General features: G+C 38.3%; 1 protein-coding gene across 4 annotated transcripts in view; it reads left to right on the top strand.

The window, feature by feature from the left end:
• The first annotated feature begins 3,235 nt into the window (after positions 1-3,235).
• The window catches only part of dhrsx (dehydrogenase/reductase (SDR family) X-linked), a 30,064-nt gene continuing 7,027 nt past the window's right edge, over positions 3,236-26,272 (top strand). The window contains exons 1-6 of one of the 4 annotated variants that reach the window (XM_056735516.1): positions 3,236-3,359; positions 4,142-4,249; positions 6,164-6,229; positions 19,749-19,850; positions 21,589-21,796; positions 25,076-25,283. In XM_056735516.1, the coding sequence (XP_056591494.1) occupies positions 3,257-3,359; positions 4,142-4,249; positions 6,164-6,229; positions 19,749-19,850; positions 21,589-21,796; positions 25,076-25,283 (795 nt within the window). In that variant the 5' untranslated portion in view covers positions 3,236-3,256. Of the gene's footprint in view, positions 3,360-4,141; positions 4,250-6,160; positions 6,230-19,748; positions 19,851-21,588; positions 21,797-25,075; positions 25,284-26,272 lie in introns of all 4 variants that reach the window. The other 3 variants (XM_056735507.1, XM_056735530.1, XM_056735524.1) reach the window with 3 other exon arrangements.

Raw genomic sequence — 26,272 nt, 5'->3', positions numbered from 1 at the left:
CATTTTTAAATGAAGGACGAATAGAGGACAGATTGGTGGTTAACCCAGATTTCGTTCTGCCTGTTGTAATGAAGCTTATAAACGCTATTATTCTACACAATATTCTACATTATTATTCTATAACACAGAACATAAAAGTATTGGACATAGGCTATAATTTGTGTGTGATGTTTTTGTGCAAGTAACAGAACAGAATGTGGATTGTTTAAATAAATTCAGGTTGCATACAAACATTATAAATGACCAGAGTCATATTAAGCCTATCACTAGATTGCCATCATATAGCCTATAACATGCAAATAATGAAATCTTTTTTTCATGAAGTATAGGAACATACTGTACAAGCTACATAGAGAGTGAGAGAGAATAAGAAGCAATACAGCGACAGAGGGGGAGGGTTTTTTACCTCCCAGGTTAAATGCTGTTGTTCTGAATACATTGTGACAAGGAGTTTGTGGTTACAAAAAACTTTAGGGGAAATACAACAGCTGTTGCAATCCTGCATCTTCAGGAAGTGAACGAGACAGATCAAGTTTATGCATGATTGAATGTTTGTCCGGAGGCTTAGTACTTTTGGAACGAAGGACTGTGAGTAGGGATTCAGGTCAGTGCTTATAGATGCTCATACAAGGCACCCTCCCTGCCACGGAAAAGATAAAACAACATGGCGAATGATAAGACAGACGGTACGGCAGAAGACCCTCAGGTCATGCTGACATGGTGCTGTCATATGACCTGCAGAGACAAATTTGTAGTGCTGGTGTAGAAAAGCCCATTTGACTTAAGGTGATCCCATTGATCCTGGATTCTCATAAAAAGTAAGTGACAGGTGATCAAAACTCTCAGCAAATGTCGTGTTTAGTTTCCACAATCCCCCACATTCCGCCTCTCCTTCTCAGACCAATTTTTTTAGAAGGCCTGGGAGCACTTTCAGTTGAAAATGTCTGTTTACACAATACTAGTCAAACATTAAGGAATCTCAGCATCCTGCTGTCATCACACCAAAGCTAAACCCGGGTTTGCGTTTTTGTCTCTTGAGGAGTTTTCAGTACAATATCTGTGTGTTCCTGTTAGAAAAAAACATGCATGTGTGAATACAGAAAAAACCATTAATCTGACATTCTGCATAAAATGATTTCTTGTGTAGCAACTGCTTTGTATTCAGTGTTTAACGTCTGCATGAACCAGAAGTAGCAAATGACTTATGTTTTCTATCGATTGGAATGTAGAAAAAGTGTGAATGTTGAAAAGTATGCGGTTCATTCAGGAAATGAAGCTCAGAGCATTCTGACAGTTGGTGGAGATGGGCTTAATGTCTTGTATTGTCTAAATCACGTAATTAAAGAATGATAGCCATCTACCTTTTCAGATTTTTTTGCATTGACCTGCACAGATAAACCATAAAATGTGCACTAACAAACTCAAATGTAACATGTTTGAAGCTAATTTATATGGTATTTAGTCATTCACTATTTTAAAATGGATATAGAAAAATCCTTGGGGAAAGCATTAACTGTGTATACACTAAGGTGATTATGATTAGTCATGGTTAAAATAATGAATGAAAGAAAAAATAAAATGAAACAATACATATGTAATAGTTGCATTAAAATAAAAAATAAAAAATGTAACCCAATTCCAAACAAAGTATTGCCATTTAGAGAAACACTTAATAAATGGTCAGTGGAGGGAATGGCTAATGATGAAAAAAGCAAACCACTTCATTTTGTACCTGTACAAAAAATCTTCTTTTCAACAACACTGAATATAGCAACACACACATTTTACTATTCAATGGCGAGCACCAAATTTGGTGCAGATATATACAGTTAAAACGATTTATGACAGAATTCCTTTACATAATCATTATCATACGATCCGGCATGACAGGAGGAATCTCCTCAGTCACAGATATCTCGATTTTCTGACAAACATTTCAAAAGTAAAGAGCAAAAATAGCGACCCATTGGTGGCGTTGTTCCCAAATTTGGCATGGATCCCCAGTCAGAGGTGTCAATGAAGCGTGCAAAGTTTTGTAATGATAGACTAAGAATGGCCAAGATACAGAATCAGATCCATTTTTGGTGGCCAGATTAATTTCAGAACATCATATCCTTTGTTTTGACCAGTAGGTCATACGATTCTGTTGTGTCATTTATGTGCAGCTCAGTCCAAAGATCATCTGAGCCAATTTTCATATCAATCAATCTCAATTTCTAGGACAACCAAAAATACCCAATACTGTACTTTTCAAGATGGCCTTTACTGTCTGAATGAATGTAACAAATGGAATGAGATGAGCGTGACGAGTGCTTGCATGTGCTGAGAATTTCTGTAGATCAATGGGTTCAAAAATCACAATCGTTTCAAAAGTTAATTTTTGAACTGCTTATGGCGCTATTGAGTGAGTACTAGAGACCCCATACTTGGTCACATGACTTTTCAGGACCACCACTACAAGTGTGCAACGTTTCATCATTTTCCTACATACGGTTCATAGGACAGCCTTAGACTCCCATTGGGGAAGAATATAACAATAATACAGAAACGGATAATAATAATACAGAAACGTTAGTGGGCATAGCCCCTACGGGGCTTGGCCGTAATAATTAAAATCATACAAGGATTTTAATTTTTTTATGGTAAAATAAAATATTTTATGGCAGTGATAGAGATTAAGAACAAATAACATCGGTAGATTTTTGGTGTTCTAGGTTTTTTAGTGTTGTTTTTTGTTTTTAAATTAGTATTCATGCTTTTTCGTGGTCTGGGACAGAAATATGGATCCATTTTTGTGTAATGGCCCTAGCAAAATTGATTTAGAGAATAATGGATAAAAATGAAAACATAACTGAATTGATTTATGGGAATAAAGGGGTTTGAGGCTAATGTGCTCAAGAGCTTTCTTTTAGAAGTTGCATTACAGCATGTAGAGAGTAATATTAATCAGCTTTAGTGTGACACCTTTTAATGCAAAATTTAATTGTGCAAACAGTGTGCTTTAAATTCTATTCATGTTTTTTTTATAAGGTGACTGGTCTGAAATATTAGAATTTATAGCACACTGAACAAACTGTTGGGCCCAAAGACAGTGTTTTACTTTCGTTCTTGTTTTTATCCCCGGCAGTTTCGCTCCGCTAAAGCAAATATTGACGCCTGCTGTAGAAAGCGGAACTTTACTTAGAACAGCGGAACTCTTCCTACTGTGCTTTAGCACGGAGCGTAAACACTGAGACACACGCTGTCATCTTCAGACATGTGGCGGTTTCTGCACATTATACTTGGCTTCATCAGACTCTACCTAGATGGCGTGAAAGTTCTCATATACCAGCTTTTCAACGAATCGTTCAGATTGCCAGGTTAGAGGATTTTATTTTTGAGTATGTGAGGTGTGTCTGTCGTCTTTTAACAGCTGTCAAACGTTGACCAGTTAGTTATCAGCTTGCAGGTGGAGTTTGGAAATGTTTAACTCAACGTTTGCTGTTGTGAAAAATGTGCACAGTCGTAACGTTACATTCTTTCTGCAACGTTAATATTCAGAAAGTTAAAAGAATTATGTCAAAGTAAGATAACTGACTAAGTTTAACGTGTCATTGTTTGTCCTACAAATTTTGTTTTTTCTCGATGTTGTTACAGTATGTGATGCTCTTTTACCATTCATTTTCTAGTCATGTTTTTACAGTTGCGTTTTTGTAAAGATAAGTTTAAAATTTTAAATCGTTGTCAATGGGCAATCTTGTTCCAGGGCAATGCGCCAGGATTAGACCTAAATCCATCCACACAATGAGTTTATCAGAAATATATAAAGCTTTTGAGGCCAGACGGGATTATTTAAAAGGATCATTAATGATGTTTTTAGAACAACACAATGCAGGCCATTGAGCGTTATTTACCCTTGAATTAACTTTCACCTTGAACATTGCTTAGAGCTTGTAAATTCCTCGCTTGAGTAATTGGCTTGGCTGTGAAACATCAGTGGATACATTGACTATATATTTTATTTTTTACTTTAGACCTCTACACATTCTAGATCACATTACAATGTGCCCTAAACATCTCTGGGTTAAACAAGATTTTTACCCCTATTATTGTTAGTTATATATATTATTTTCATAATTTTCTGGTTTCCTGTCTTGCTTAGATCTGCCCAAGCAGAATGGAAAGGTTGCCATAGTGACAGGAGGAGCCAGAGGAATGGGATATGAGATTTCAAGACATCTGGTCAGCCTGGGCATGCATGTGTTCATTGGTATAGTATCATCTCTACTGCTGATTTCAGATCAGTGAACCAACACCGCTCCACTTATGACTTAATAGTTCACCCAGATGAAACCAAATGAAACTTTTCATAGAAATGACTCACCCTCATCCTATCCAAGATTAAATTACTTTATTTAATTTGTGTTTAACACAAGAAAAAATGTTTTATTAAAGTGCCATCATGTTTTCTTCTTATTTGGGGTCAACATGGCAAGAAGCACATGCCTCGATCATTAAAGAAATTAAATAAGTTTTATCATGCCCATTATTTCTCATTTAGGGTAATATGTCTTATGTCCATATGTCCATATGTTGCAAGAGTTTTATTTTGAGTTTATGTATCAAATGATACATACAAATTGGTTTGATAAGTTCACAAATGGAAGCCTGTTGATAATGTTTAATTGTATTAGTTCTTGCATGTCTCTTGATTAATTGTTATATACATGCTTTGTTACGAGACCTTCATGAACCAGACTAATAGTAACTATACAGTTTATGCTCCAAGTGTACTACTGTTTTTTTATACTTATATTTTGTTGGGCCGCTGCAAAGACCTTTTGAGTTTCAGTGCAAGTAGCTTTTCTCAAAGGAAACAGTGAAATGCGTGTGAAGTATCAGAGCAGCTCGGAGATGATCATGTGTTTATGTCTTTAATAGACACAGACACTGACAACTCCATGTTATGAGGATCACGCATGTAGTTACACATCTGCTTTATTATGTTCTTACCCCCGGATAACCCTGTTTTACCCCTTTCACCTCGCTGGAATTATAGAGCTCTATTTTTAACAAACGTCTTATAGACTGGGAAACAGCAGTTCTCTGAGTTCCTTTCTCCTTTTTTTTTACATTTCAGATTTTTGGCTCAACATTTTCAGTCACTCATTCTCTTGTTCTATAACTTCATGAGCTGCCTGCTGCCTCCACTCTGATTGGTTTTGTTCACAAGCTTGGTGTCGGACCTTCAGACTAAAACATTAACCATTTTGTGGAGGGGGAATCACAATAGTTTAGATTTGTTTTCTGCCAGATTGCATGCTTTTGTGGATTTTCTTAAAATCTTATGTATACAATTCATGTATTTAAACTATTTACAAAACAGGTAACATTATAGTATAAGGGGATCTGTCCGCCGTGGCGCATTTATGCTGCTGAAAACTTGAGCATTTTTTAACTCTGGGTGCCCGGTCGAACGCCGGCGCTAATTATGGGAAAAGCGCATAGCACCAGCGCTGAGCGGAAAAAAAATGTCAAAGGATGGCTTTTTTAGAAAGTGTGGCGTTACCGTTGAACAATTGAATAAACACAGCAGGTGTAAACATCTCTGTGGACACAGCGCCTAACTGTTGGATTTTGTGAGGCCCCTGGGCAAGTGGGGGCCCCTAGAATTGTCACCACCTTTCACTCCACTAGCGACGGCCATGGTGTTATATGCATTGCCTGCTTATTTGTTTTGTAAAAATGTTCATGGTAAAAGTTTTGTGTAATGGCTGCTACTTCCGAACCCCATGCTACATGCTTTACATCTACAGAACATATTTTTTCCCTGCTGGCGTGATTGTTCCAGTGTTTAACATGCGCTAAATGTGCATAGCACTGGCCCTGCTTAAAAAAAAACGTATCTTTGTAAGCAACTGAAAACTAGCACCTTAAACAAATTGTTAGGTTTTTATTTTGCAACATTTGTTTGAAGATATAATAACTATAATATAACTCTGATTCATAACGCTATGCTTATCCTTGAAGGTATCATTTAAAAAAAAGTACTGTGTTTTCGTTGGTTCATTGATTTAAATCCTACAAATGCTGTCTCATCTCATTGATCGATGTGATAAGAATGTGTTAATTAGTATATTTAACACCCTGCTTTCCTGTTTTTTTTTCTTTCTTTCCTTAGCAGGGAATGAAGAGGAGGAGGGTCTGTCAGCAGTAAAGAAGATTCAAGAAGAGTTTAGTCAAGGCAAAGGTAAAAACCTTGCAAATTATATCATTCTGAAGGGCTTGTTAGTTTGGCTGGTCTGCTGTGTTGCTGAGCATGTAAACCGATTCCATTGCTGACCCTAAGCTTTACAGCCTCCTTGAGGTGATGATTTACTCAATTATGACCTGTTACCACTTGCAGCGGAACAGGCGCGTAATTCGTCTCCCCGTGCTCAAACCGATGTCATCTACTGGCACAGCCTATAAGAGCAGGCAGTTCAAAACCAGAGAGTTTTGATGATAATGTCTCCGTAGAACCATCACCTCATTGTAATGCAGATGTGATATTGGTAGCTGCAGTTTGGATGAAGACATGCTCTCTTCCCTGCGGTATCCACCCCTCCCCCGTCATATTTTCAACTGCCTCGCGAGAACAAGCCCATCATTTTTCACTCCTAGCTTTCATCATTGCCCTATTGAAGTTGAGAAATAATTCACTGAAGGGAGGCTGTCTTCTCTGTTCTGGGGTCAGTTATCTAAAGCCATAACCTTTAATAGCAGTTTTGAAATCGACGAATCGAGAATGGAAAAAACAATAATGTTGGACTTGGGCTGTGACGTTGACAGTTTTTACCACCTGGTGGTTATGGACGAATCAACAGTGGTTGATATTATTTTATATAATTCATATTTATATTATTATATTTGCGTGTAGCAACCACATGACAAGTGGATGAGAAATATGGACCTTATTTAAATACTTGAAATAGTTAAATACTTGAAATTGAAATATGATATCTTAAAAAGATGAGGATGTAACATCCGTCCATGTTTAATCTTCAAATCCATCAGTGAAACGGCACACTACAGCATATAAAAACATTTAAATAAACATCAGTAAATAATTAAAATTTAAATGATATAACAAAGTTAAATAATAAATAAAAAAGGTATTGACAATTTCAGTCAGTCGCGTATTAACCCTTACTGTCCTTAACAATTCCATTTGAAACAAACTGCTTAATCCCGATTGCTTTAAAAATAAAAAATCTGTGTTAATCTAAAATATTTTAAATGAAACCATCTGCAACTGAAAGGCTACAAATTGCAATCCTGATCATCATTTTTATTACACTTATATTTATCACAGTGACTTGCACTACCACCCCTGGCAGCTCACCACCGTCATGGCACTTTACCACTGCTGTGGTGCGGTTGTCACAGCCACTGTCACGGCCCTATGAGGGACTTGCTAACAAGAAATGAGTCTGCTGGCGTCGAGCACAAGCAAAGGCTGTCTTGTGTGTTTGTGTGAAGCTTTGCACACAGCGTGATCCATCACTGTACTTTTCTAAACCAGTGTAATAATGACACACGATCGCTTATTACTCGGCTAAAATCACCTAATGAGGGTTAGACATCACATCCACTTTAACAGAGGAGAAAAACTAGATAGACTAAGCCAACATAGATAAGACTTATTACATTATATACATTATCATTAAATCCTTGTAATTTACAGTGTGCAATGTTTAATGTTCCTGTGTATCGGACATTCTAAATGTGACTGGTTATTGCTAAAACGAGTAATATGTCTGAATGATGCTGTATTAAAAAGCCTTTTGTGTGGTGATAGCAGTCAAACTTAATGCTAGGCAGTTTAATTTAAGTAATCATGTCTTTGCTTTTTGAGTTACAAGTTGTTGACTAAAAGTTCTAGGAACATATTACGTCAACAGACGCTTCACTATGATACGTGCCGATGTTCATTAAGACAGTAGCTGACTTGAACTAAATTGGATTGAGATAATGACCCCATGAAATCAAAATGGAAGAAGCTTTAAGTGCATGTCTATGAGCTAAATTAGACTTTTATTTGCTTTTAGAACACGTTTAAAATTTCTTCAGTGATCTCATCTTGCACCACACAGATTTTCTCCAATCGCATGCAGTCTTGAAAAAAAATCCTCCTTGCCTAAAACCACCTGCAGCTGCCAAAAATCTAATAATAGGTTATGGCCCATTTTTTGTTACAATAGTAAATACACCTCAGAGGCTTTAAATGTTCTTGTTCCACATTACAGGAAATTGATTACATGATCACTGATGACAGTGAATAGTATTATAGAGTATTTTAGGAATTGAGTTTTGATGGCATGATTTGAATGTGCCCAAGCTCAATTGAACTGAGCCACCCAAAATGGCAGCGGCTGAGCTCATCAAGGGTCACGCTGACCCTTTACTCTTGAGAAGCTCCAGAGATTGTGTCCGTCTCAGATAGATAGTGCTGATTGACGGATTCAGGGCAGAGCTCTGCTGGCAGACACACTCGTCCCACACTGATCCCCTCTACTATATCGTGCCCTGACAGCACAAGGCAGACATGCAGAGCAGAGCCGTGGCAGGCAGCAATACACCCTGTCAATGCGTTATGGATTCAGTCACTCCAGATGGGCGGACAGCTATGTTCCCAAGGCTGTTTTCCACCCATACTCGGCCTGTCTCCTTCTCACCGCAGCTGCCGCGACTCCGGTCTGTGGCATGACGTGTGACTGATGGGGGGCCATTGTGGAATTTTCATAATGGTTTTGGTTTTCAGAAAGAGTCTGTGTCAGATGTTAGATGTGGTTATGGAGCCTGCCATAATTACATGGGTTCTTGGGATTTTCTGAAGTTGTTTGGCCGTGCAATGTGGGAATTGTGATATAGACTATGTGGCTACTGAATAGCTGTTTGCCTATTTCTTCCTTTGCCTTACACGGAGAAGCTGTATCCTAAATCACATAATGTCTGTCCTAAATAGTTTGAAGGATTAGGATTAGTGCATTCTTAATCGTGGTGCATTGAAATAGTATGTCAAAAGTGTCTGTACTGTATGTATACCATTTCCAGTGGATTTTGGAAGTGCTTGTTTTCTGGTTGAAAGCATCAAACTCAAAAGAATGTTAACTGTTCTGAATAAACAAAGTAAAAATAAAGTCGCCACAGCCTTTTTTAAATTCTGGGTTGTGGTCATTGCATGTACACAGTTTAAATACCTTTAACAAAATCTCTGATTATTTGTTGTTGTTGCTTCCTAAAAGATATTCAAATATTTATGTTTATTCAGTGAGAACTGAAATCAGACCCTTTTTAAAGGCTGACACTTTTGTAAGCTTCAAAATGTGAGTGTGCTTCAAAAGTGATATTTGGAAGATATTTGGAAGAATGTCAGTAACCAAACAGATGTCAACCCCCATTGACCTCCATAGTACTTATTTGCCCTACTTTGACAGTAAAAGGGGGATGGGATCTGTTTGGTTGCTGACATTCCTACAGGGTGAGTAAATGATGACAGAATTTACATTTTTGGGTGAACTATCCCTTTAAGCCTTTTTGCACCATCACAAAATGATCACCTATGAGCCGAACTTTATAAACCCAAATAATAAGTTGTCCATTAATGATTTCCGGTAATATATTCTGTCATTTCGAGATGGATGGTTTATGATGCCCAAAAATGGCATCTTATGTAAGCTGTTCGAAATTCTCTATAAACTCCGTATGAACACAGTGAGAGTTTATTGTCATAGTCTGGCACCTGTTGAAAGTCCAGCTGGCAGCTGATGTGAACAACAGACGTCAGCACAGTCAGAACCTACACAGAACCTTCTGTGTCCTCACCAGCGGAGTCACTGTTTGGTAAACTGATTGCTTAAGAGATCGTCTCAGGGGTGACAGCACCCCACCGTCTGATGTAATTAAGCAGACGCCCCGACATATGCATGAAAACACACATTGTGTGATGAAAGTTCACAACAGTTGTTTACAAGATGTGAAAATTTAAATTGCAGACATCCATGTGTATTGAGAACAGGGTGTTCGTACATCTGCTGTCAAATAAAGTGGTATCTACACACTTATGTATTGGCTTTAAATATTCTTGTCATCGTTGCACAGTCAGGTGTGGCATAAAGAGCATTTGATGCAGGATTTGCTGTATGCATTGATAGCATGTCCTGTCTGTATATGTTAAATCTTGTTTTGTGTTGTGTTGACAAGATATAATTGTTTATCTCTGTAAAAAAGATGCGGGTGTACATGCTAACAATAAAGCCGTCATCATTTTACAGCCTCATTCACTTTGCTGATGTCATATTCAATTATGGGATCACCAAAGAAAGGCAAGTCTGTTCTCCTCTTTATCTCTGTTCTGTATTGATCTATTCCCTCACATCCTGTCTCGATACAGAGAGATAAATCTTATCATCCTTCTAAGACTTACTGCCCGATTTGCATCCTCCGCCCACATTTCAGACCTGTTGGACACCGAACAAAGTGATAAACTCGGTGACCCAGCCAGACATGTAATAATAACAAATATGTAACACACAAATCATTTTCTCCCTCTCCTTCTCTATCAGTCGTCTCACAGAAGTGCGTGTCTGATTTACTGGCAGCTTTTTGATGATGGAGGAGGGGGAAATATCTTTGTTGGTACTTGAAGATGACGGTATGCCAATCACTGTGTCCTCCAGCTGGCATTTTACCACTGGTGTCAAAAGTATCTCATACAACATTCTTTTGCACATCCAAGCCAAACCTATATTTATAAGTGCAAATAAGGAACCAACCAGGCAGTACTCGCCTGTACAAGCAAACCTGTTGTTCCAGCAGCATCAAGAAGCAGCAGATAAGAGTTCTGCATGCTCTTCTGCTCATTACTGCCGCTTGGATTTTAAATCAGAACTGAACATCTGCAGCCCTCAATGTCCAGCAGAGCTCTGAGAGACATGCCAGCAATCAATCATGCCAGAACAGCCCACTGCCAGGACTATGAGAATGTCTGGAATGACAGACACACAGGATAAACTTACAGAACTTCAGGTGATAGTTTTTCTTGAGCTTCTGTGAAGTTGTGAGAACATCATAATAGTGTAGCTGTGCTCTGTCGAACCTAAAAGTCACTGATAGTTTTTAGCTCCCACTACCCAGACAATTGCTTCTGGAGTTTTTTAGGTTGTTGTATAATTAAGCAATTTAGTTAAGCACAACTCTCATGAGGTATGTGACTGGGGAGCCAGGTTTGAAGAGTTTAAAGGGCTAGTTCACCCAAATATTCTGTCATCGTTTACTCACCCTCAAGTTTTTTCAATCTGTATGAATGCATTTGTTCTTTTAAACACAAGATATTTATAGAACTACAAGGTTCTGATTTTGTTCCTACTAGATGGTTTCATCTTGACAATCAAACCAAACATAACTATGCACTTGCACTTTTGTGACCACAACTTAACTTAAGTTTGTCAAAGACGGCCACTCTGTAAGAACGAATTAAGGCAATGACGTGTTGCACAAGAGGTGATGCATAATCCCCCCAAATTGTGCTTTATTGGTGGGTGGCAAACATATTTACAGTGTAGGAGACAAAAAGAAATAAAAACTGAATAAAAGAATCAAAACAGCAGCAATGTGCTAATTCAGCTAACCATAGTGGCCAAGGCAAGTAATACAGCACTGAACAATTAAAAAACAGCCTGAGAACAATTAGTCTGGACGCTTAAATATATATTTATATATATATAGGCTTAAGCCTCATCTGCAGGGAATACCAACAGACAAATACTCATAAAAATTTGCCACAGATTAAACATTCAAAAACAACAAGAGTTAATGTTACAGTCAATGCAGCCATCTACCAGGACATTTTAAAGCACTTCATGCTTCCTTCTGCTGACAAGCTTTATGGAGATGATGATTTCATTTTCCAGCAGGACTTGGCACCTGCCCACACTGCCAAAGGTTCCAAAGCTGGTTCAATGACCGTTGTGGTACTGTGCTTGATTGGCCAGCAAACCCACCTGACCTGAACCCCGCAGAGAATCTATAGGGTTTGTCCAGAGGAAGATGAGAGACACCAGACCCAACAATGCAGATGACCTGATGGCCGGTATCAAAGCAACCTGGGCTTCCCTTACACCTGAGCAGTGCCACAGACAGATAGCCTCCATGCCACGCCACATTGATGCAGTAATTCATGCAAAAGGAGGCCCAACCAAATATTGAGTGCATAGAAATTAACATACTTTTCAGAAGCCTGACATTTCTGTTTAAAGTAAAAATCTGTATTGATATTATGTAATATTCAAATTTTCTAAGACACAGAATTTGGGGTTTTCATTATTTTTAAGCCATAATCATCAAAATTTCAAGAAATAAAGGCTTGAAATATTTCACTCTGTGTAATGAATCTATTTAATATATGGGTTTCACATTCTAAAATGAGTGACAAAAAATACTGACGGTTTTCACGATATTCAAATATTTTGATATGTACCTTTATTTAGTTTTTTAGTACTCAGCACTAATTTTAAATTATCAAGAGAAGTCTGAATTGAGTTAAAAGCATTCTGTAAGGAGTCCATAGCCACTTTTAAAGTTGAAGCCATAGTATATATAATAGTATCATCTACATAAAAGTGCACATTTTCTATTAGACACTAGCTTAAAAAACAAACCGGAAGTTAACTGGGGGTCCAGTGCGCGAGCGTCTGATGAAGCGGTTTATTTTACTCAATAGTTCCCCAGAACTGTTTGATTACGAACATTATTCCAAATATCTTTTTTTGTCTGTTCAACAGAATAACTGAATTTATACAGATATGAAACTTGAGGGTGAGTAAATGATGACAGAATTTCCATTTGTGGGTGAACTAGCCCTTTGAAATGTATTATACTGTTCAAAGCTTGCTATGTTCAGGGGCTTTTTTGGTGCAGACAGTCCATTTTGACTAGATTTTAATGGATCTGCAGTGAAGCAGCTGTTGCTAGGGAATGAGAGAAAATAATGTGTGGCAGTACATTATATAAACCATATGTAAACATCTAATTCAAACTTGTATTAAAAGACAATGGTTTTGTTTTTATTGAAACTTAAAGGAATAGTTTGCAGATATAATGAAAATTCTTCTTACTTACTCCCCCATACCATCCCAGATGCCAATATAACATGTGATTTACTTGTTTAGCTGAATCTACAAAAAGATTTTTATAACAAATATTCAAATAACTCAAATAAAGGTCCGTTTAATGCAAATAAATAATCTACATGTTAATGATTCTTAAAGCATAATGAAATATTGATCATAATGTGGATGAATAATGTTTTCTAAAGTGAACTAATAGGTTTCACAAAACAATTAACATTGTGGGTTGTCTTGCGTTAAATAGAGCTAAAGGGGATGGGGTATTTAAAAAATCTTTATTTTCTCGAAGAGGAATTCATTAACATTTGTGATGGCATGAAGATGAGTAAAGAATTTGATTATTTTCCTGTAAAGGTCCAATGTGTAATTTTTTGAAGGATCTAATGACAGAAATGCAATATACTGTAATACACATAACTATGTCTTCAGAAGTGTATAAAGACCTGAAGCATTATGTTTTTCTTACCTCAGAATGAACTTTTTCTATGTACATACCCAGCGCGTTCCTACAGTACCTGTAAACAGACAAACTGTTTATACAGAACGTGTTTCTTAAATGCGCTATCTCTTTCAGCAAAGAAGCGAAAATGTGGCGACATTTTAGTTCTGTCATCCACCGTAGTGCTTTGAAAGGGAGGGTAGGAGTGAGTCGCTAGTTGCAATTTCAAACCTCACCGCTAGATGCCGCTAAAGTTTATACACTGGACCTTTTACTTACACATTTCTTGGAAGGCTTTCTCGTTGTCATATGTTGCCATTATTACATCATTATTGCTTTGAGGATTTGCTCAGACAGAAGCACGAGAGGTGTTCGTCCTTTGACGGTCAAGCTCTTCCACACCAGACTCAATGAATATTTTTTATGGACCTTGCTTTGTGCCCAAGCATATTGGAACAGAAGAGGTCTCTCTCCAACTATCTCTGGTTCAGATCTAGGCTTTGTGCAGGCCAGCCGTGATCGCCCACGCCAGGTTCAGTAAATCATTTCATCATGGACCTTGCATTGCACACGGGGGCATTGTCAAAGCTGACCAGTAAAGGACCCTCCTAAGCTGTTGCTTTTCTAGAATGTGTGTGCAGTAGCATCAAAATGTGTATTTTGGCCGCACAGCGTATATTGCCAATGCAGAGATGAGTTCACTGTTATATCCCACATAGAAACGCACTGGCTAACACTCATGGTTAAGGTACCTCACAACTGTCGTATCTATTCTATGAGTCACGATACACAATGTCACCACAGAGGACAATAAACAAGAAGAGTAGTTCACTGTTTAATACTACTTGACCGCTGAGAGGAGCCAAGTATCATAAATTCAGGTCATTTAATGTGTGTGATTGATGAAACTGGGAGAGTCAATGATTTTTACAGCACTCTCATGAATCTAGGCAACGGTATGTAGTACAAATGGACATTTTATGACTTGGTAGGGCTATAGTTATTACCCAGTTTCACAAAGCCTGAGATTTTATATAAAGAACATTTTCCCCTGATAGTTTAATTAAGCTATGAAATAATCCATTCGTACTATCTGTTGCAATTAGAACCGCTGTGCTCTCTCTTGTTGTTCTCATTTAAGAAGCGTCACTGAAACTGTTGTAGTCCATCAACTGTGTCTTCAGTCCAAATTACTCGGCCCGCTGCAACTCATCCCAACAACAGTCAGCTCCCCATCAAATTCATCCAAACGCTACATTTTATCACTTCAGCATCCTAAAGTCAAAAGTGAAGCTTTGGTCTGGATTAGTTGTCTAAGAATGCTTTATTTTTTGGGGACGAATAAGAGGCTTCATAATGAAGGGTCGCCGGTCACAATGCCCGTGCACACTCCAACTGGGGGTAGCGTTGGACGATTAGTGTAATGTAGTGGGTAATTGCAGTAATTGTGTAACTATAATTAGTTTAATTATGCGGTTGAGTACTCAGCAGTAGAAAGGTTGATTTTGTGCCCAAAGAAACTGATACTCAGTTACACATTTTATTATTGGTATAAGACCTTCACTTCCGAGTAACCATTGAAGTAGTATGTAATTGTAATGAGAGGGCCAGACAGATAATATTTTTATATGTTGGTGTGATAATCACCTGCGGTGAGGTTCTATTATGTACCACATCCATGTGCCTCGACTGCCAACCAAATCTCTGCTCATTGCACCTGTTTTTCTCATCCACCCCCTCGTCTTTTCACTCACTCCTTCCCTTCATTATTTTATTCTCTGCTGATATCATGGATTGATAGCATTCAGGTCAAGAGCACTATAAGGGGAGTAGAGGCCATTCCATCCATACAACCAATTTCAATCAGCCAGGCTATAAACGTTATGGGAGTGGTGCATCTCAGAATGAGGACACCTTCAGGATCAGGGTGGCTTCATTAAGCGTTAAAGGTACAGTATGGGGTTTTGGTTTTCTAGAAATGATCAACATATCATTATTGACCTAGTGCATAAAAAAACATCTGTGTTCTACATGTTGTTTCCTTACTTTTGTACGACGGCAACCCTGCAAGATAATTTTTTTGTCAGAGTTGTTGGGTTCGAAACCATGGGTATGCAATAACATGATATTTATCTGTGTCAGAAGAGCGTGACTTAAAAAACAAGTGTTCCTCTGCAATGCACTTGACATTATATGTTTCTATGGTGTACAAATATAGAGGAAGTTAAATTAGTTCAATAGATTTTCATAGAGAGAGCATATCAAGCTACCTCATGGCATAGTTCACCCAAAATTGAAAATTCTGTCATAATTTACTTCTTTCTGCAAAACACAAAGGAATATATTTGGAAGAACGCTAGTAACCTAGCAGAGTTACTGCCATAGTAAGGAAAATAAATACTATGGAAGTCAATGGGGGATGAGATCTGCTCGGTTACTGACATTCTTCAAAATATTTTCCTTTGTGTTTAGTAATCTGAGGGTGAGTAAATGATGACAGAATTTTAATTTTAGGGTAAAGTATTGCTTTAAGCTAAATAAAAGTCGTAAAGATGGTTTTATCGGATACACACGCTGGCCCGAAGTTAAGTTCCAGCCTGTGCTTGGTTATGATATAACAATTCATTTTATAAATAATTTTTGTTAATATTCATCAGTCTTGCATTAATATTGTGCGAATAAGAGCAACATTAATCATAAGGCTATTTTTTCTGATGTTGTTTTTGCACACATGCCATTTTGTATGCTTAAATTATGACCCAAGGCCACATTTAAATCTAGGTGACTCTGTTTAGATAGGACGGTGAAGGTGACTGCTTTGTTATAGTTGACCTTGCTTCCTTTCATTATTGTGCAGGAAGAGGGAAAATGAACAAAATACCAGGATTTGCATAACATGAAGAAATAAGCTGATTGAAGCAATGATGTGCATATGACTGGAATATTTTAATGTAGTGTCTCATTTTGATAAGCTGAAAGCCCCATGGGCTCATGGAAGTAAACACATCAGAATTTTAATTCACATTATCAAACTGTGCTGGATTTTTAAGCGTGAGATTACGGGTTCAGAGTTAGGCTCCTGCTCAGACTCCGGCACTACAGTAATGCTGTTTGACAAGCTGTACATTTTATACTGTTTCTTGTCTTCTGTCATGGGCATGTACACTCAAGGCACATAAATGCAGACTGTGTGCATCAATGATATTTTTTTCCACCTCAACTGTGGTGATTTTTTTTCACTCTGTTTTCACAGTATTTCACTTTCTTGCAGCATTGGTTGATCATTGCTGCTCTCTTGTTGAAACAGTTGTCAATCCATTGAACAAAACAGTGAGTTTAAAGAATATTGTCTAATGGAAAAATCTGTAGTAGGCTATGAAGTTATTAGTCTTGCTTATGGCATAGTTGAATGTAAATCATTAAACTGTGCTCTGAATTCGGTTATAGTTTTTTTTAGCCTTCGAGTCGTCTGTCACCACATGTGTTATCCACGTTGTAAGATTTGAGTGACTCTCCCTTTACCGTGCAACATATATTTGCGCCACTTTGGCATTGCGATCGTTTCAATATACAAAATCTGGTCCGTTATCGAGCCAAAACCCCGTCACTCACAAGTCAACACATATCTCAATGATAGATTGATTGACAGGTCTCCCTACTCCAGACCCGGACCTGATTGGTTAAACCGAACCAATAAGGGCTGTGTTTAGGACTGCACTACACATTATTTTTTTTTATTTCATAAGCAACCCAAATTTTGTCCACCACCCCAAAGCATTTTTCTCCGGTCCAACCCGTTCAAACCTGCCCAATCTGGCAATACTGCTTACCTTCTCCCTTCATGTGTGAGCACAGTGTACATGCAAGCGCATTCTCGTATCATTCACTTAATTCCGCTGAAGGGATGAAGTGATGCAGCGCTCGCTCATAATACAGTAACGTGTTTGAAAGGATGTGGAAGAGCCACAGTAAAAGCGTGTGTAATCTAAAGTGAAGAGCAAAGACCTGCTTAAATCTTAAAGCACCTTTACATTTATAATATTATATCTAGATATCTGAAATCTAGAAATCCGTCATCTATTTCAATTCAACACGTTACTTGTTGAATTAAATCAATTTACTCTGACTGCACGTTTATGCATATATTCATATTTATTCATTATACACAGTCTATTTGAAAAACATATACATATGATGTAACCTAGAAACCCTGAAAACTGTATTAGAAAAAAGGGTCTCTGTATATGGACCTGATCTTCTGCAAGTTTATACTTATTCTCAAACTAACTTTTTGCATTGATTTGTCAGATTAAAGGTGCAGTTTGAAAGAAATTTGCAGTAAAATATCCAAAAACCACTAGGCTAGTGATACATATATTTTGTTCAGCTGACTACTTACAATATCTCAAATGTTTCCGCCTACTTGTAAATCGCTAGAAAATCGGCATTCTAAACAGTGGACCGGGGCCATGCAGCCGCCTGTCAATGGTGTCATATCCGCGTTACCCTTTGTTACCGCCTTTCATGACATAGAAACCGCATGACAACAGTGTCGTGGACAAATGAGGAGGTGGAGTCTAGTGTCTAGCAACCCACTAGCTTTTTTCGAACAGTCACTTATTTATGGACCACAGTTATACGCAACATTTATAAAACTTTATCTCATCCGCTAACATGATTTCTTGTTTCCGTCTGATTGATGGGCATCAGCGGTGGAGTTGAAGACAAAACATACCATCATTCCACGGTCCTTCACAGTGTTATCAAGCTACGAAATTGTTGTAGTTTTGATCATGCCTCCTCTAGCAGCGGTTTCTATAAACTGTACCTTTAACTGATTAGTAGTTATGAATGGCAATTTTCTGCAAGTATATTATGCTCTAAATCTGTCATATGAGAAATGTAATAAAGACCGGTATTGGGATATGCATCACATCTTGGCCTTGTATCGTGATGTGTATCGTAAAGTTGTTGGTGATACACAGCCCTTATGTGAACGCCCCTTTAGTCCTCAGGGTTGAGCCTAGATCTCCTTGTATACCTTAATTTTCTGTCAGGTTTGCGAAAGCCCATATTAATAAACAAACACGTCTTTCACTGTTAATAAGACTTTTTTAAATCTCATTACAATATTTATTTCTGAGATTTACCCTAAACACATACAGCAGTTGCTTTAGTTTATTGATTTTTTTAAGGCTTCTGTGTGGGTTTTCTGTTGTCCTCCCCAGCAGCGGTGTGATGGTCTAATTCTCACTTGGGAGCCATTATTAGCCAAAAGGTTAGTCAAGTCAGACTGAATGAATGATACAGCTAATTAAAGTTGATGGAGAACAAGAAGAGGAGGATGGGTGGGAAAAACCGCAGCTTCTGTTTCCACAAATGGGATGGTGACCCATTTTAACAGAGATATGAAGACCTATCAAAGCATTTAGATTAGTTGGACCATATGAGTCTGTTTTATCAAGATGGTGCAGATGTTTTTGAAGATTTTAAAAGAGTTTAAATGGCATTATATCAAACATGACAGGCGTAAGACAAATGAAAGTCACTTATTTCTGCTAACTGCAAAAAGCTATGACTTTATTGATTAAGTAACCAAATGGTCTGCAAATTCAATACATTTTTACTTCAGTTAATTTTAATTGTTATAACTTGGCCATTGCAGATAGTGATATAACCTGGTAGATGTTTTTTAAACCAATTGTTGAGAACATTGCTACGTTACAGCACTACGAATCTCAAGTTTTGAAATTATTGGTTGTTGCGTGTCTTGTGACTATGAGAACCAATGAGATTCAAAATATGAGATTTGTTGACCCTGCATTTGGCCATTTTGAGTGAAAACAGTCTTGGTTTTTGTTCACAAATATATTGTTTTGTGTCATGAGACATCTATTAACCCTGGACATGTAACCCTGTAGTTGTATGTTTTTTTATGATGGATATACAAATCTATTTGTTTTCTTAATGGGGCAATGATATTTTCCGCTGATCAGATGAAAATCTCAGACATCTTGTATTAATAGACGTTGGAAAGTAAATCCCATTCACATGTTTGTGCCATCCTTTAGGACTTCATGACATGTGCCTATGTTTCCTTTCAGCATTTGGTCTCAGGTTTCATTTTATGTATACTGATTCTGTAATCGTTTTGTTTTCAGTGGAGTTCATGTACCTTGATTTGGCCTCTTTGACGTCTGTGCGGAAGTTTGTCCAGAGATACAAAGCCAAAAGTTTGCCTCTGCATGTTGTTATCAATAATGGTATGTACATTTATGACTAATTTTAACTTGAATAGGCGACTGTTTTCAGTTGAAAAGAACCATACAGGGTGTTAAATTAAAGGGTGCATGTGGCAAAAAGGCTCCCAAAATTTAAATGAAAACGGAATATTGATCTAAATTTAATAATTAAATACGGTTCATAAGATTAAATATACAAACATTTGATTGGGTGTAGTACATTTACATTTAGTCATTTAGCAGATGCTTTTATCCAAAGCGACTTACAAGTGGGTTAGGTAATGGAAGCAATTGGGACAGCACAAGTACAACAAAAGCATAAGTGCAATCAAAAAGAACACTGATCTCATATAGCCTAACACAGTATACAGAATCATTTGTTCCTACCTTTTTTTTTTATGGGTAGAGAAGAAAACAGTAGAGAAGAAAATAGAGTCAGAACAGATCAGTAAGATGTTGGCGGAAGAGATGTGTTTTCAGGTGTTTCTTCAAGATGGCTAAAGAATCTGCAGATCTTGTAGCAGCAGGCAGATCATTCCACATAGGTGGAACAGATCCGGAGAAGGTGCGTGAGAGAGATTTTTTACCTTTATGGGATGGCACCACAAGACGCCGTTCGTTTGCAGAGCGTAGGGATCTGGCGGGTACATATGTCTGTATAGAGTGTATTGACAGAGAGGACACATAGCAAATATATATTACTCATATGGTTAGAAAAAAATCCCTCCAGGTAAACCAGTAATCCTAAAAATCACATCTAGGATACAGATGCAAATTGAAAGTTTTGGAGATTTATGAATAGGGCTGAAATTTTTGTCTCTCAACCTAAAAGTCTCCAGCCCCTCCTAATCTCACTCTGTTGGACATGTCTGGTCTATGTCCTGAGGGCCTTGGGGTTGTTTGTTTTAATCAAATGACTTTTATTTAGAAGTCTGCCCCAGGGAGCGTCTCAAAATGACAGGAACAGTCACACACTGTCCTCCCCCTAACAGGGAAAATTTAATAATTCACACTCCCTTTTTCTCATTTGTTCTCTGTGGCACACACCCTTTCCCTCTGATGGCAGCTGATAGACAAACGCATTTGTGCCACCCCACTGAGAGTCCGATGATGCAAAAAGGTCAAAGTTTGACCCTCTAGAGCTTATGCTGAACAGGACACAGTGTATGTCTGAAGGGACAGCAGACAGCAATGGGACATTAATTCTCTTGAGAGTTTGTAAAATCTATGATCATTGATCAATAAAATTTAGATGTATGTTTTAAGCATGAGCCCTTTTTCAGCAAGAGCCCTTGCTTTGTTTAATCAAAAAAGTATATTGTTAATGTGTATTACATTTGCTGTTAATGAAAACAGATTTATAATCCTCATTACTATTGTCTCCAGCGGACAGAGCTGTAATTCAGTTACTAGCACAATAATGGGAAAACATGATGTTTTTTCAGGCAAAAGCTTATTCCCACATGATTGCTGGCGCTCAGTCTTCCTCAGGATGTTAAACCAGATTACATCCATTTAATGTTGAGATCCACTGACTTTAATTATCATTTAGACGCAGCTTTAAGTCATTGAAATGCATTTCTGCGGAAGGATATTTAAGATTATTTGTGAATGTGAGGCATGATCTTGAAGATGATGTGGGCCAGTGTAATTTTTAAGGTGTGAATACTCTCTTTATTAAGCCTTGTATTGTACCCTGTGTCCTTCATATCCTTTCTGTTCATAATAGCATAGTCTTGCTGTTCCTTTATGTCTGCAGCTGGCATTATGCTGGTTTCTGAGAGGAGAACAGAGGATGGATTCGAGCTGCACTTTGGGCTTAACTACCTGGGCCATTTCCTGTTGACCAACCTGTTGTTAGATTTGCTGAAGAAGTCTGGCAAACCTGGGAAATGTTCACGAATAGTCATTATGTCATCATCTACTCACTATGGAGGAAGATTATCTCTGGAAGACTTGCAGGGAAGGTTAGAACATTCACACACACACATTTTTTATATCAGATTTTACTCCATTATTGGCAAAATAATTGACAATAGCGATGTAACCCCAATATAGTTTTAATAAATAAATAATGCTACCAGTCAAATTCATCCTACATTTTGTTTAGTTTTTTTTCTTCTTTTTTTTGGCCAATGAATCACTGTCAGCGGATTTAATGCAAAAGGAATGGTGAATTATTAACGCTATTATCATATGTGTTGTAATAACACAATATTGATTATCATACCTTTTAATGTCACATGTATTGTCAATTGCGTTCATCCCCTATACCACCCCTAAATAGCAGCATGACAAAACAAACCAAGAAGTGAGATCTATTAAAATATGTGTAAGTACGCTTTTAACATAGTAGTACTCTATTATCATACAATCCAAAGTGGGTTAAAAAACCCTACAATACACATATACGTTGCAAACGGAAGTATATATGTGTTAAACACGGATCTTCCTGTAGTTTGGACCTGTCCTTTGTGTTGCCATCTGCCTGCTCCTGAAAATATGCCTATTCTTCCAACCTATTTTTCCAGCCCTGCTGTTATTGCTTTACAGTCTTAAGTGTCTTCATCCGTTTCTGCAGTCGTGTACTGCAGAGACTTGCTACAGCTCAAGGACGTAGTTGCTATAAGATACAGCGTGATTCAGAGCACCGTGTGTGTATTGATTGACTGAATGCTGCAAAGCCTCCTGGGAGGCTAAACGGGCCGTTATAAGCGTTACAATAAATACCTACTAACAACAAATCCAATACAGCAAACAAGGTGCCCAACTGGTGAGGACTTGTCACACTGTATGTTCAACATGTATTGGGTGGGGGGGAAGGGTGTGGGCTGTTGCAGATTGTTAATAATTTTGCCCTTCAAGGTGAGAGAGAAAGACAGGTGGGGTGGGGACATCTGCTGTTATAAATATTGAATAAATGAGTCAGCTGAAAGATAAGACTTGGATTCTTTTTTCTAGGACATTTCAATCTGTTTTTGCATAATTTTAGCAGTTTGATGGTCAGAGTCTCCTCTATATGCCCATCAATTTAGATGGCCAAGACTTAAAGAGCCGCTAATCCAGGTGTTTTCTGCAATGATAAAATATTCAGTGGTATCCCCAGAATGTCTTTGTAAAGTTTCAGCTCAAAATACACCACATATCTTTCAATACAATATGTTGAGCAATGGAAACGCACCGTTTTTGTGTGTGTCTCTTTAAAAGCAAATGAGCTTCTGCTCCCCTCCCCATATGCAAAATAGGATGTAGAGATCGCTTACACATATGCTTTGGATAACATCAAGACAAGCAATATGGCGGAAAGCGCAATAACGTCTGTAATGCCCTGTCCGACCAAAACCATACACTAAATGCAATAAAAATCACCTTAATGTCTTTTTCATAAATATGAATTAAATGGAAAAGACAAAAACATAGATAGAACAACATATGCTGACCATTTGCTGTATGAAATGTTGGCCATTGAGGATTAATCATGTGGATGCATATTACTAACAGAAATAAACATATATAAGCATATATAGGCATAAACATGCATTCAGAGTACTCGTATATGACGGACAGGTATGTAAAGATCAGCAACCAGGTGCCATTGCCTTGTGAGTAGCAATTTCTGAGTAACCTCATTGTCTTACATATGAGCACTCTGTTTCTATTTGCTCTAAGTATTGTTGCACTTAGGACATACAGTATGAGAAAACACTTAACTCACCGAGAAAGACACTGCTACTTTACTGACCTGCGTTGCCTCGCTGCAACCCAGGGAGCCGGAGATACATTCGGCGTAAGGTGACCAACCAGATCCTGGTCTTCCAGGCGTTCCTGACCAAGAATCCGGGGTCGCAGCGCCTCGAGCCGCCGGTTCCCGAAGCTTCGATTTTTCAACCTTTTTGGATACTGGGAGCTCTAACTTCCAACCTAGGGGACGCATCGACTCGAAGTCAGCGTTGTTCAAATGCCCCCGCAGATACCTTTCCAACAAGACCTAGATCATTTCTGTATGTCTTTCCGGACCGGAAATACGGACCAGTGAATGTAGGTTTGTCGATCCGAAAAAAGTGCTTCCTCCCTGAACGCAGATTTCTCGGGATCCCACCCGGGACGTTCGATCATTAATAATTCCGGCCACCGAGTCGCCGCGGGACGAACCTGAACTCGTCGGAAAGGTCTCCTTTGGGCCTCCATTTATGTTCCGTTTTACATCAACAAAAGCACACATTTTTGTTTCTCAGACATTTTTGTCGCTGGCTAGATGCTTCATCTGCTCTTGCCTTAATTGGCTGACAGCACCTCTCTGGCAGAAGGTGCACTCATAAGGCAGAGTCTCTGAGCGGTCATGGGCAGGCGTAAACAATGTGACATCAGATTGATAGGGGATCCTCAACAGCCTTATTTGTGTCACTGTTGTGGTTTAAAGGAGATTACAAAAAGAAGAATGGATGGATTTGTCTAATTACAGGGTGTTTTTCTTTATACACGCTGGCGACTCAATTTCTGGTGGATAACCATTCAAAAGTGCATTTTCTGGGTTAGTGGCCCATTAACACTCAGTTGGACCATGATATAGCAATACAGTGCCCTTCAAGGGGCAATCGTGGCCTAATGGTTATAAAGTTGGACTTGTGACCGGAAGGTTGCAGTTTCGATTCTAATGGCTGGCGGGTAACAACTGAGGTGCCCTTGAGAAAGGCACCTTACCCCTACTTGCTCCCCGGGCGCTCCAGTGATAGCTGCCCACTGTTTTTTTTTTACAGTCCCTCTGTAGTCGAGAATTTTATCACTTAATACAGTTTCGTGCTAATAATTTCTGCATGCCTTACAACAACTTGAATGTAACCAAACCGTGTTTTTGAGATTGTCTTTGGAAGACCACAGTTTTTGCCCCCGTGGGTGGTCTTTAAATTATGTTCTGACTCTTCTTAGTTTTGTAATGCCAGTGCTTACGTTTTTGAACCCTCAAAAAGCACATACATTCATCATGAAAATATCCATATGACTCTGTGCACAATGTTGCTTTGTGTCACCCGTCACTTGAAGTCGTTATAAGTGATTCCTAGATTTGGTGCTTTAGCAGCAGCTTATGCAGTAGCTCCGCAACTTTACTCCCATTGGTAGTCGCTCCTGAAATGTGCTCATCATTTGCATAAGGTTGAACAATTCTAAACTTTGTTGTGTTGATAGCTGCTCATTTCCTGTAACCAACGGTCACCTAAATGCTTTATTCTTCTTTCTCTCTCTTTCAGGAAGTGTTATAGTGCCCATGGTGCATATGCCCAAAGTAAACTGGCCCTGCTGCTGTTTTCCTACCACCTGCAGGACAAGTTGTGGTCCAAAGCGGATCCAGTAACGGTTAATACAGTGGACCCAGGCATGGTGGACACCGCCCTGTATGACAATCTGTGCGGCCCAGCTCAGCTGGCCAAGAGGCCATTTGCAAAACTGCTTTTCAGGGTAAGGCAAATCAGATTACCCTCTATAAAACCTCATTTATCAAGTTTACTGGAGTACAGTAATTGGATGGACATATTCAGAGCCTTATTTTATTTGATTACCCTGACAAACTTTGTGAAGTCAGCCAAACTAGGTCGGAATCATTGGAGGTTGTGAGGTTTATTCATCTATCTATGCTTGACAGGGAAATCTTAAAGTGTAGACCGACTTGGGCTTCAGTATTCTATGAGGTCATTGTTTTTATTGATTTGCTTTTGCTTTTTTTGCCCCTTTTTTGTTAAGACAGAAAGAGGGCAGGATAGCATCTTAAAAGTGCTTTTTAAAAACAGCATTTTCAAAATGCACAAAATATAGAAAGCACTATAAGCAGGGTCATTGCAATTTCACATAAGTATTAATTTATATCAAAACAGATTAACGATATGATTTTTTCCCATAAAACATTATGGGGTGGATTCCTCGGACAAGGGTTAGTTTGAGACAGGACTAGTCCTAAGATAAATAAGGATGTTTAAGTTGTTTTTAGAATCATATTTTTCAACATGTATTTGTGGATCTTGAGACAAAAATTCACACTGATACAGTATTTTTCAATATATGTCCGTGCAAGTTGTTTTTATCAAGACATTTCTAACATTTAAGTTAGGTTTGGACAAGGTTTATGCCCTGTCTGGGAAACCGTCCCTAAATGCTCCAAGAATTAGACATATTTTATCAGTTTAATATTTGTGCTTCAGATACCGTGTCTTTGTGTGTAACACGCTTCAGAGTGACTGACAGTGGCTGCTGTGAAAGGTGCAGTGGTGAATGACAACACTTTATGACAAATCCACCTCCTCCAATATGTTGCAGTAAGGCATTGTGACAGCACAGCATATCCCAGCAGACACTGTTCTCACTCTCTTTCTTTTCTCATCTCTTGGAATTCATCTTGAAAATCTACAGGTTTGGAGCCACCTTGTCAGGGTGAACAATAATTGGATTCATCT

Source organism: Triplophysa dalaica, chromosome 2 (assembly GCF_015846415.1).
Source record: "Triplophysa dalaica isolate WHDGS20190420 chromosome 2, ASM1584641v1, whole genome shotgun sequence".
Lineage (NCBI taxonomy): Eukaryota > Metazoa > Chordata > Actinopteri > Cypriniformes > Nemacheilidae > Triplophysa > Triplophysa dalaica.
This window is presented reverse-complemented; position numbering and strand designations above follow the sequence as displayed.